At 44.9% G+C, this 13,548-nt stretch overlaps 1 protein-coding gene across 2 annotated transcripts in view; it reads left to right on the top strand.

Annotated features, from left to right (window-relative positions):
- Positions 1–13,548, top strand: part of PAM16 (presequence translocase associated motor 16) — a 157,274-nt gene that overhangs the window by 35,442 nt on the left and 108,284 nt on the right. For both annotated transcript variants that reach the window (XM_066576491.1, XM_066576489.1), the window contains exon 8: positions 10,955–11,041. In XM_066576491.1, coding sequence (XP_066432588.1) covers positions 10,955–11,041 — 87 coding nt within the window. The remainder of the gene's footprint in view (positions 1–10,954; positions 11,042–13,548) is intronic.

The following is a 13,548-nucleotide window of genomic DNA, read 5'->3' as shown; positions in this document are numbered from 1 at the left end:
TGTATTAGAGACCCCCATCCAGTAGTACATTGGACCTTTGGCCATTTAGAACAGCAGCAGTTTGTCGTGATCTAGATTCCCCTAGGTGATCAAATTGTTTTGCAGGACATTAGATGGAGGAACTGACATCCTCTGACCACTTGACAGAAAGGGGTCATTGATTCATGCTGCTTGTGCCAAATTCTGGTCAGCACGGTGCAATAGAAATCTGGGTTCATCTGACCAGGTGATGTTTTTCCTCTGCTCAGTGATACAGTTTTTGTGCTCTGTTTCTCTTAGACACAATGGTCCTGGAGCTGGACGTCTGCTGTAATAGTCCATCTGTGCTAAGAAATGATGAGTTGAGGATTCATACTTATTTAGTTGGATCACCAGTGTTGTAATCAGTGGCAATTTGCTTGGTTAATTCAGCTCCTGTTCTTCAGAATGATTCCTGACATCCTCCTCTGACCCCTATAGTTGATGAGTTATGGCCACAGAACTCCATTTCACTGCATGGTTTTTCTCAATCCCAGCATACTCTGTGTACTCTCCACAATGCGGCACAAGAAACCCCACAAGGTTGGCAGTGACATCCCAGCCCGGCTAGTCCAGCACCGATGACCCAGCCACGTTGGGAAATCCATCGATCTGAGTGACTTCCATCTAATGTGGATTCACAAAAAACTTGTCATTTGACTTTATGCTGCACTCCGGGGTCACCGGCCTAATTTCCATACAGGGAAGCGCCAATGATGGAATGAGGCTCTAATAATGTATGTTGCAATGTTTTTATATACGACACGTTAAGCAGTTTGTGTCATGACTGACATTGGGAGCTTATTGTTAGGATCATATCAGGTAGGAGGACTTCAGAACATTAGAATTTGGGCCTCATTTATCAAAACTGTCTAAAAGAAAGGATGTCCTTGTTGCCCATAACAACCAATCACAGCACACCTTTTATTTTACCAGAGCAGTTTCGGAAATGAGAGCTGAGCTCTGATTGGTTGTTATGGGCAGCAAAGACCGTTTCTCCTTTAGACAGTTGTGATCAATCTGCCCATTTTTTAATGTCAGCTCTGTGCCACTTTTATGGTTTTTTTGCCCCTTCTTCCTGGGACCATACGTTCAGCGCTGTTACTTTAATACAACGTTGCGTAAGGCTGAAGTTTAGCAATATGAGCATTTTCCACACCATCTCTCCACACGGAAGGTTTACCAGACCCTTCTTAATGGCATTGGGGGAGGTGTTTGTTGTAGGGGGCTCTGTGGCAGTCACAGCTGTGCCCCCACATTAGCCGTTCCCAAGGCTTGGATGTTTGCCTGGCCTCGTCTCTATGGGGTGTCAGCCATGTCAGTTCTGTCGTCATGACAACACATCAACAAGAGGAGAATGTCTGAGTAATGGACAGGGGTGTATGTACCGAGCAGGGGCTGATCAAACAGTCACCTAATTACTCTCCATGTATTCTAGGATGTTTGGGGGCTTCCTGGGAGCTGAGCTTACATTCGGAGGCCAGATGTTACACGTAGATTCACCTATATAAATATGCGTACACCGTCCGCCATTGTCCTTGCTGGGACTTCTCGCAATGAGAATCTGGCGACATTTCCATAGTAACTGTGTGTAAGTGACTCTCTGGTAGTAAGTGTATCTCCTGTCTTTCCCCTCGGCCTACAGGAAGTGTGTGGGATTAGAGGATTTGGGGCCGTGGGAAGTTTGGACGGAGGCGAGGTGACGGCTATAAATAGTGTTGGTGACATCTTATTACAGTCCTAACCGCTTTATACACGGGGGTCTCGCTGTATGTCACTGGATGTTTGTATGTCTCGGTTAGACAGATTAGCATGCTTAGATATTTATTTAATTTACCCCGGAGCGCAGATGTGTTCGCCCATTCCACGACAAGAGCGTAACGTACAGAAATCGCCGCCGCCGCAGTCGATGAAGCTAATAATAAACACCAGATTCCAACAGTTTCAACTGGATTTGCCTAAAATTTAATATTTAGGAACCTGACAATCATGCAGGGGTAAAACCCCAATGACGATCAGGCAGTTGTTCCTCTATGGACTATTGCCTGCTTACTGTGATTGGAGGCAGGCGGACCAGAACGATCCCCAATCTGCTCCGCCTCCATTCACTGTGAGGTGATCGTTCCTGTTCTAAAGCATAGGAGTGATTATGGCTGGGACTACTGTACCCTATAGTCATCCTATGTAAAGGGGCCCTAAGCAACTGCCCAATGCCCCTGGCCACGCTTAATCAGGTCATATTGAAATGTAGTATTCTGACCCCCGTTCAGTTGGCAGGTAGTTGCAGGGGTGCACCTATACTTTTCGGTCTGTATGTAGGAGATGGGTATCTACAGTATATATACTGAATTTCCACATTTTTAGAGACACTAGCACCTTCATGATTTGGAGCTTCCCCGTATGGAAATTAGACCCATAAACCCTGGCATGCAGTATAGAATCATATCACAAGTTTTTTGTGGATCAGTTTCAGTGTGAATCCATATTAGATGGGAAAATCCAACAAGGCCTGCTCATCGATGCTAGACAAGCATTTCACTGCCAACCTTGTGGGTTTTCTTATGCAGAGGGTATACAGAGTATCATGTGATCGAGGCAAAACATTCAGCGAAAGGTGATCCTGTGGGTGTAAACAACTTAAAAATGAAAGGGGTCAGAAGAGGATGTTGAGAATCTTTCTGCTTAAACAGGTGCTGCACAGTCAAGCAAATTGCAGCTGAATACAACACTGGTGCTCCAACTAAAGCCTCATGTCCACGGGGAAAATCAGGCCTGCCGTGGATTCTCCATGCAGATTCCCGCAGCGGGTCCCTCCTTTCCCGCGGACATGAGGCCTAAAAAGAAGAATTACTCACCTGTCCGGACGCTGCGGATCTGCACTCCGTCATGGCCGGATCTTCTTTCTTCGGCCCAACGGATGTGCTTGCATGCGCCGTGCACTCTATTTTTTTTTTTTTTACTCCTCTTCTCCCGCGCCAGAGAGCAGAAATTCAGCTGCGGGTGTACCGCGGATCCAGATGGCTTCCATAGGCTTCAATAGAAGCCTGCGGGAGCCGTCCCCGCGGGAGACCCGCACTAAAATGGAGCATGGTGCGAGTGTTTTCCCGCACACGCAGTCCACGCCTCAAGAGAAAATGACATCCGCAGGTATTTAACTACATGCGGGTGTCCAATGCATCCCTATGGGGCGCGGATCATGCGTGCGGGAGAAACGCTGTGGATTTTAAATGTTATTTTGCCGTGGACATGAGGCCTAACATTTCCTAGCTCACAACTTAGATGTAGTGGTGAAAAAAGGAAAGAGGCGGAGCTACTCTGATGGGGATCCGGTGTGGAGAAGAGGCGAGTATAAATTCCAGTGGGTGATATCTTTTGGTAACAAGTGAAAAAGATGCGTACGTTACTAGCCCTGGTGCTGCCAGATCAGTGACTGTGCAACCTGTTGGGGTTGGCCAGTATAGAAGTGGAGAGGAAAGGAGAAAAAACACTTGTCATTCCTTAGCACGGATGGGCTATAAGAGCCGATGATCAGTTCTAGCGCCATTACTGTCTAAGAGAAACAGAAAGGTGAGACCCCTGTGGGTAAAAGAGTGGGTTTGATTGGGTTCAAGTCAGGGCATTGCCCAGTCCACTCAAGAACATTCACAGAGTTGTTCCTAAGTCATTCCTTTGCTATCTTGACTCTGTGCTTAAAGGGGTTGTCTTGCGGCAAAAGCGAATTTTTTTTTTTTTTTTTTAAATGGACCCCTGCATTATGCCCTGTGAAAAAGAAAGCATTTGTTAGTTTTTAAAAAGCACATTGCGCTTACCTGCATCAGCGTTCTGCAGCTTCTTCATTTCTTCTTTTAAAGATGGCGCCGCTGGTCTTCTCCCACGGTGCACTGCGGGTCTTCCCATGGTGCACCGTGGAGTTTCTTCTGTCTTCCGCATTCCATTGCCGATTCCAGCCTCCTGATTGGCTGGAATCGGCACACGTGACGGGGCGGAGCTACGATGACCAGCTCTCCGGCACAAGCGGCCCCATTCACCAGGCAGAAGACCGCACAGCGCAAGCGCGTCTAAAAACGCCAGAAGACAGCAAAATTAGACGGAGCCATGGAGACGGGGACGCTAGCAACGGAGCAGGTAAGTGAATAACTTCTGTATGGCTCATATTTAATGCACGATGTATATTACAAAGTGCATTAATATGGCCATACAGAAGTGTATAACCCCACTTGCTGCCGCGAGACAACCCCTTTAAGGTCATTGTCTTGTTGGAAGGTGAACCTTCTGCCCAGTCTGAGGTCTATTGTGCTCTGGAGTAGGTTTTCATTAAGAATATCTCTGTACTTTACTCCACTCAACCTTCCATCAGCCCTGATCAGTCTCCTCGTCCCAGCCGCTGAAAAACACCCCCACAGCATGAAGCTGCCACCACCAGGCTTCCGTGTAGGACATAACACTTAGAACTGAGACCAAAAAGTTCAATCTTGGTTTCATCAACATGCCTGAAAGCAATGCCGGAGGATCGCTACTTCTCATAAGTGATGGTAGGTGTTTTTACCGGAAAAACTCCTCTCATCCGAGTCAAAGTGCACATTGGGAAGCGCGATATTGAGCCGAGTTTCTCTGCCAGATATCACGCTTGCCTGTGTGTAGGTAGTCTCGGAAAGTTTTTTTTCTAATATCTAATCTCTCTTTTCAGTTTCATTCAATTGCTTCTAGTCTTTCCTTGTGTAAATGAGAATAGGGCTGATCCCCCTGCAATGTGACAACCCTTCAGACCCAGATCCGTCAACTGTTACTTATAGGACATGGTTTGCAGGTATTCCAAATGAGGTCTGACCAAGGAAGAATGGAGGGGAATAATTACCTCACATGATCTAGACTCTTTGCTTCTCTTATTACATCCCAGAATTGTGCTTGCCTTTTTTGCTACTACATCACACTGTTGACTCATGTTCAGTCTGTGATCTATTAGTATATCCAAGTCTTTCTCACATGTGCTGCTACTTAGCCCAATTCCTCCCATTCTGTATGTGCTTTTTTTTATTTTTCTTGCCCAGATGTAGTACTTTGCATTTCTCCTTGTTAAATACCATAATCGCCCACTGTTCAAGTTTCTACAGCTCTTTTTGAATCCTCTCTCTCTTCTCCAGTGTTAGCCATCCCTCTTTGCTTTGTGTCATTTGCAAACTTGATCAGTTTCCCCTTAATTCCCTTCTCTAGATAATTTTATAAAAAATGTTAAACAATGGGCCTAGGACAGAGCCTTGTGGTAATCCATTTGACACACACTTCCAATTGGATGTGCAGCCATTTATGACCACTCTTTGAGTATGATCACTCAACCAGTTGTGAATCCACCTAACATTTGCCTTGTCAATCCCATATTTGGTCATTTTTTCAATAAGGAGGGCACGAGACACTTTTGTCAAATGCTTTATTAAAGTCAGGATATACAATATCTACTGCATTTCCCTGATCAACCCATTTGGTGCTTCTGTCATAGAAGGAAATTAGATTAATCTGGCATGACTTATTTGTTACAAACCCATTCTGGTTAATTACTTCATTCTCATCCAAGTACTTGCATACATGCTGTTTAATAATTTGTTCAAAGATCTTTCCCGATATAGAAGTCAGGCTCACAGGCCTGTAGTTTCGTGGATCTGCCTTCTTCCCTTTTTTGAAGATGCGGACAACATTTGACCTTCTTCAATCTTTTGGGACTTCTGTTCTCCAGGAATTTTCAAAGATTTATGGCAAGTGGTTCAGCAATTACTTCTGCTGCTTCCTTCAGTATCTTGGGATATAAAGAACCTTTTACATGTGACGATTATCATTCTGGTTGTTCAAAACCCCATGCTCCCGCGGGGTTTGAGGCGATAATCGTCCCGTGTAAAAGCATGCAGAAACTGAATGACTGCATGAGAATTGTCTAGTCGTTCAGTTTTAAGCATGCCTAAAATCCTGAACGATGATCGCTCAGTGTAAACAGTAGAAATTCGGTACTGAATGGCCTCTGCTTACAGTGAATTGAGAGGGGTGGGGAGAGAACAGTCTTCCAGCCACCCCAACTTCCCTGCTGGCCGCACTGCGAGCAATCCAGCAATACTCGCTCCTGTGTAACGGCACCGGAGCCAGTATACATGGAGATGAGTCCCGGACATCATTTGCCTGACACTTGTCCCGTGTAAAAGGGCCTTTATTCATCTGGACCTAGGGACTTGCATTCACTTAAGTTAGCTAAGTGTTCCCTCACCATCTCTCAGCTGATGTTACCGTATATTCCGGCGTATAAGGCGACGGGGCGTATAAGACGACCCCCCAACTATCACCTTATACGCCAGGAATACAGTGGAGCAAAAAAAAAAAATCATTACTCACCTTGCCCGGCGTTCTGCGGCGCTGCTGCAGGCTGTATGGGTCCGAGAGTTGGACGCTAAAAAAGGCAGACAGAAGGAGAATAGATGCATGTGAAATGTGGTAATGCCAGAGATGATTAGGAATACCATGAACAGCCAGGGCAATAAACAAGTGTTGGAGAGCATAGAACCAGGGACATCGCTGGAAGCTAAAGTCACTAGACTTCAACTGACTTACTTTGGCTACGCCATACGTACAAACTCACTAGAGAAGTTAATAATGTCGGGAATGACTAGTGGAACTAGAAGAAACGGACGAAAAAGAATAGGCTGACTCGACATCATCCAAATGAATACCAATATGTGCAACAAGCAGTTCAAAGAAGCATGGAGAACATTCACCTAGAAAGTCACCGAGAGTAGGACACCACTAAATGGATAGATTGATTGAAACGCTAGATGCTTAGAACAAACCTCCAACAGATGTGGTTGGAAAGTGGGCGATAAATAAATTCAAGCTGCCTGGGATAAGCATCTATCTGTAGAGAAATAATATAATAGCAGACTGGATGGTCCAGGTGGTCTTTTTCTGTTGCCAATTTTCTATGTTTCTATTTTTCGGAATGTAGAAATAAGGATTAGTGAAATCCATTGCCTTCAGCAGACATATGGGAAGCTATACACACGGCGTGTCCTTCTCACTATAGACACATGCTATTCCCACATCAGGTATAAATATTTACTTGTGCCCTTTACGCGTTTCACAGCCTGTGAGCTGACTATACACAAGAGCCGAAAGCTCAGTACATGTTCCGCTCAGCCTGAATACAGACATTTGACAGATGTGCCGGCTCACTACTTGAGTTGTGGCGATGCCAGAAAAGTCCAATGGCACACTTAATGCCGGAGACAGCAGGCACACAGCAATCCTAACACGTTTTAGTCACAGCAGGAGCGAAGTAGCCTGCACTCCATGGGTTTGGGGATCATATTACAGAAGTGGCAGCGCTACAGCTGGCTCACTGTGGGGTCACACTGAGTGACAGAACGATTTGTTGCCGCCTAAGGCATACTGACAGGTCCTGCTCTAGCACCATCCATGTCTACAGCTGGCAGCGGGTTACCGTATGGTGTTTTAAAGGGACATCCAACGGTGTATCTTAGGCAACCTGTGCTGCAGATTTTTTCCTTTGTTAGTTTGTAGCTTGTATTTTAATAATTTTTATACTTTGCTTGAATTACTCCGGACTTGGTTAATCTGACTGTCAGATAAGAAATGGGTTGCATTGTATCATATCTCATGATGCGTCACTGTACGGACTGTACACTGTAGCAGAGACCTGTTGGGGATGTAACTCTGACCGTGTTTGGTGGGATTGTGCTCCGATTAAACCTTTCTGGGACCTGGTCCTAGAAACCTGCGCTCTGATCATGGATCAACAAGTTGAGGCCACACCGCAGATTGCTTTGTTCACTAGGGTTTCCTTCGTCAATTTCTAACAGCCGTTAACCCTTTCCAATCCGCTGTCTGACGTCTAAAGACATTCTGATTGAAGGCTGTACAGCTCTGATGTCGGAAGACATCCGGCGGGGTATTCTTACTGTAGATTACTGGCCGCTCTGTTGTCAGGGGCCTCTCCAGCATGTCACATACCGCAGTACTGGCTCTAGCCAGCAGATGGCGCCATTGTATAATGGCAGTAAGAGAATGCCCCCTAGGAAACCCTGAATCCAAAATTGGATTGCAAAGGGTTAAAGCAGTCCTCCCGAGACACTGGAAAAGTTAGAGGCCTCTTTCAATCATAGCAGGAGGTCAGTGATATTATGAGAATGAAGAAGTCAATGGCAGAAGATTCAACCAACCCTATGATCTACCTGCTCCCCTGGACTGTGCTCCAGGGTTTAAGGCTTTTCGGAATCTGGTGGGGTAGCTCTTTGAGGTCTAGGCATTCACAACTGACTCTGAGATTCATACTTGTCCCCTCCCTTTCCACCTGCCCCCTACTCTTCCCTTTTTTTCCCCCCTTTCTTCACCTCCCACTTTTTTTTCTTCTCTGACCTCTTTCACTTCCTCTGTCCTGTTTTGCTCTTCTCTCCATGTTGCATCGGGCTAATGTTAATAGAGTTTCCTTGCTTCTCAATTACATCAGTTCAGGTTGCATTACCCTTATAGTTTGGGATTTGTTTTATCCCCTTTACGCCACAGGACGTACAACAGTTGTGTCCAGGGGGTTTGTATGTAGCAGAATCGGGAGCCCATCCCATTACAAACAATGCAGCTGTCTGCTGTCTTTGACAACTGACACTTGCCCGCAAAAGCCGCAATCAGCGTGAACGCTGATCATGGCTGTTAACATCTTATATGCCCCGCTTAGCGTTTGGTCATCCTGCTATGAGTTTGCGAGGTGCCATTCGGTTGCCGTGGCAGCCTGAGGCTTTCTGAAGATCCACAGAGCTGCCATAGCTGATTGCCTTCAGGCCATGGCTGTGGTGGAACACAATATATGAGTGACTATACGCTGCAAGTTCAAGACCCTTATGGGGACTAAAAAAATGGAAAAATTAGTTTAAAAAAAAAAGATGTATGAACTCTAAAATGGTAGAAATAGAAACTTCAGGATGTCTTGCAAAAATAGGAGCCCTCACACAACCATATTGACGGAAAGATGAAAAAAGTTATGGCTGCCAGAAGATGGCAGCAGAAAATAATTTTATTTTTACCCAAAGTTATTTTATACAGCAAAAAAAGTCCATATAAATGTGGTATCGTCATAATCGTATTGACCCATGTCATGTCTCCTCACTTTTGCCGCATTGCTTACGCTGTAAAAACAAGAACCCCCACTAAAGATGGTGAAATTTCGTTTCTCTTTTCCATTTCACTCCACTTAGAAATGTAAAAAAAAAAATTTCAGTACATTTAAATAGTACAATTTGAAAAATACAACTCGCCACGTAAAAAACAAGTCCTTGGACAGCTATGTCGATGGATAAATAGAGATGAGCGAGCATACTCGTTAAGGCGATTTACTCGAGAGAGCATCGCCTTTTTCGAGTACCTGCTGGCTTGTCCATGAACATTTGGAGGGGCTGCAGGGGGCGCGGGGCAGCGGAGGGGAGCAGGGTGGAGAGTGAGAGAGATCTCCCTCACTCTCCCTCCCGATCCCCTTCGCAATCCCCCGCTCAGTCCCGCCCCCCTCCCCTCCCCCCCCCCCCCCCACACACACGAATCTTCAGGGACGAGCCAGCAGGTACTCGAAAAAGGCGATGCTCTCTCGAGTAAATCGCCTTAACGAGTATGCTCGTTCATCTCTAATAAATAAGAGTTATGATTCTCTAAAAGTGATGAGGAAAAAACAAAGATGAAGAATGAAACAAAAGGCCACATCCTTAATCAGCTGCTGCAAAGGCAAATAAAGTTATGGGATGCATTAAAAGAGGTATAGGGGCGAGGGATGAGAACATTATCCTCCCACTATATAAGGTACTTGTCAGGCCTCACATGGAATACTGCATACAGTTCTGGACACCGGTGCTCAGGAAAGATGTCACAGTGCTTGAGGGGGTTCAAAGAAGAGCGACTAAACTAATACATGGAATGACGGGACTGGAATACCCAGAGAGGCTATCCAAATTGGGACTATTTACTCTAGAAAAAAGAAGGTTAAGAGGCGACGAAATAACTATGTATAAATACATGAGGGGACAATAGAAGGATCTCTCCCATGATCTGTTTATACCCAGGACTGCGACCGTAACAAGAGGGCATCCGCTACACTTAGAAGAATGCAGGTTTTATCACCAACATAGAAAGGGATTCTTTACTGTTAGAGCAGTTAGACTGTGGAACTCTCTGCCTGAGGACGTGGTGATGGCAAAATCCGTAGAGGAGTTTAAAAGGGGACTTGATGTCTTTCTGGAGAGGAAGGATATTATAGGTTATAAATCTAAGATTATTTGTTAATCCGGGTATACAGGCAGGTAGGAACTATTAGGGGTTGATCCAGGGAACAGTCTGATTGCCATTAGCGAGTCGGGAAGGAATTTTTTCCCCAAAAAGGCTAATTGGCTTCTGCTCTTGGGGTTTTTTGCCTTCCTCTGGATCAACAAAACAGGAGGCTAGACAGGCTGGACTAGATGGACATTGTCTTCATTCAGCCTTACGAACTATGTTACTATGTTAAAGTATCATTTCCTGATCTAGATGTTCACCTTAAAAACAACTATGTCAACAATAAGATAAAAGTTGTCGCTCTTGGAAAGCGTGAATGAAAAAATGAAAGGGACATTTTTAAGACCATTTTTATTTAAGGTTTAACATTGGCTAGTAAGAAGGACAAATAGCCGTCAATGAGACTACGGGATCAGACTGCAAAAAGTTTGTTGTCTAGTACCATGGAGAAAGATGGGTCTGCAGAAGTGCTGTAGACACAAAGCGATATATATTTTTTTAATTTAGATGCATTCTAACATGAAGGAAGCCTTATCCATAAGGTGTTGGGACCTGTGAATATACATGATTATGTACTATAAGTCAGCCTCTATTTTAGCAGTTCTATACAGTAACATCTTTGTTTTTTTCCTAGGACGCACAAGGTCACGACAACAATAAAGATTCTCGTGTGGTCTGGACCAACTCCAAAAACCACCTCCTAACATCAGGATTCAACCAGGTAGCGTACGCCCTGAGGAACCACAAATCCACTCTATCCACTGTCTGTCTCTTAAACCTTAGTGAGAGGGAGGACAGTTTCTTGGCTTTTGAAATGTGAAACTAATACAAGTGACTGGTGACATAATTGTATCCTTCCATTTACTGTGACCTACTGGTGGAGTTGGTTAATAGGAACCCATCTGCAATCTTATAACTTTCCTCATCTCAATAGTTTACTTCTTTTTTTCTCCTCCGGTGCAGCGCTGACCGTGTATTTAGCATTTATACGTTACAACTTTAAGCTCTTGTGCCAAAAACTCAAAAGGTTATCTTCTACAATGGAGTCTGTGAGGATTGTCGTGGATAGTGAGGGACACGAAAAATCCTTGGATGCTCGCCAGTTGGCCAGTCCAGCTTCAGACAGGCTTTATTTTGTAGCTCAGGGAATACCAGTTCTGCTGCAAAGTGGTTGACACTAGAGATGAGCGAACGTACTCGTTACGAGTACTTACGCACCCGAGCACCGCCATTTTCGAGTACAGCGGTACTCGCGCGTAAAGATTCGGGGGGCGCCGTGGCGGCACGGGGGGTAGCAGTGGGGAGTGGGGGGGAGAGGGAGAGAGAGAGGGCTCCCCCCTGTTCCCCACTGCTCCCCCTCACACCGCCGCGCCTCTCCCCGCCCCCCGGCGCCCCCCGAATCTTTACGCCCGAGTACTGAAGTACTCGAAAATGACGGTACTCGGGTGCGTAAGTACTCATTACGAGTACGTTCGCTCATCTCTAGTTGACACTCGTTGGCTTATATCAACTAAATAATAAACTCTGAATTGGGCCACGTTCACATCTGTGTCAAAGGCTCCATTAGGATCCTCTGTTGCAAATTCTGTCACATTTGACGGGTAGAATAGAATTACTGCCAAAATTATGGGTGTCAGGATAGTGGGATTGGACGCTTTTAATGTCTGCCATGTGACAGATCCGGAACTCCGTCAGTTTCCATTTTTAATGGAAGACATGACATGGTGAGCAGAGCATTAATGAAAAATATTTTAAAGTATGCTCCCACTATTCTGCAGGTGGAGTCACTGTGTACAGACATTACTTATCCTGTACTGATCCTGAGTTATATCTTGTATGTTACTCCAGAGCTGTACTCACTATTCTGCTGGTGGAGTCACTGTGTACATACATTACTTATCCTGTACTGATCCTGAGTTATATCTTGTATGTTACTCCAGAGCTGCACTCACTATTCTGCTGGTGGAGTCACTGTGTACAGACATTACTTATCCTGTACTGATCCTGAGTTATATCTTGTATGTTACTCCAGAGCTGCACTCACTATTCTGCTGGTGGAGTCACTGTGTACAGACATTACTTATCCTTTACTGATCCTGAGTTACATTCTGTATTATACTCCAGAGCTGCACTCACTATTCTGCTGGTGGAGTCACTGTGTACATACATTACTTATCCTGTACTGTTCCCTAATTACATCTTGTATGTTACTCCAGAGCTGCACTCTCTATTCTGCTCTCGGAGTCACTGTGTACATACATTACTTATCTTGTACTGATCCTGAGTTACATCCTGTATTATACTCCAGAGCTGCACTCACTAGTCTGCTGGCGGAGTCACTGTGTACATACATTACTTATCTTGTACTGATCCTGAGTTACATCCTGTATTATACTCCAGAGCTGCACTCACTAGTCTGCTGGTGGAGTCACTGTGTACATACATTACTCATCCTGCACTGATCCCAAGTTACAACCTGTATTATACTCCAGGGCTGCATTCAGTATTCTGCTGGTGGAGTCACTGTGTACATACATTACTTATCCTGTACTGATCCTGAGTTACATCTTGTATTATACTCCAGAGCTGCACTCACTATTCTGCTGGTGGAGTCACTGTGTACATACATTACTTGTACTGCCCCTGAGTTACATCCTGCATTATACTCCAGAGCTGCACTCACTATTCTGCTGGTGGAGTCACTGTATACATACATTACTTATCCTGTACTGATCCTGAGTTATATCTTGTATTATACTCCAGAGCTGCACTCACTATTCTGCTGGTGGAGTCACTGTGTACATACATTACTTATCCTGTACTGATCCTGAGTTACATCCTGTATTATACTCCAGAGCTGCACTCACTATTCGTCTGGTGGAGTCACTGTGTACAGACATTACTTATCCTGTACTGATCCTGAGTTACATCCTGTATTATACTCCAGAGCTGTGCTCACTATTCTGCTGGTGGATCACTGTGTACATACATTACTTATCCTGTACTGATCCTGAGTTACATCCTGTATTATACTCCAGAGCTGCACTCACTATTGTGCTGGTGGAGTCACTGTGTACATACATTACTTATTCTGTACTGATCCTGAGTTACATCCTGTATTATACCCCAGAACTGCACTCACTATTCTGCTGGTGCAGTCACTGTATACATACATGACTTATCCTGTACTGATCCTGAGTTACATCCTGTATTATAGTCCAGAGCTGC

The sequence above is a fragment of the Eleutherodactylus coqui genome, chromosome 8 (assembly GCF_035609145.1).
Source record: "Eleutherodactylus coqui strain aEleCoq1 chromosome 8, aEleCoq1.hap1, whole genome shotgun sequence".
Lineage (NCBI taxonomy): Eukaryota > Metazoa > Chordata > Amphibia > Anura > Eleutherodactylidae > Eleutherodactylus > Eleutherodactylus coqui.
This window is presented reverse-complemented; position numbering and strand designations above follow the sequence as displayed.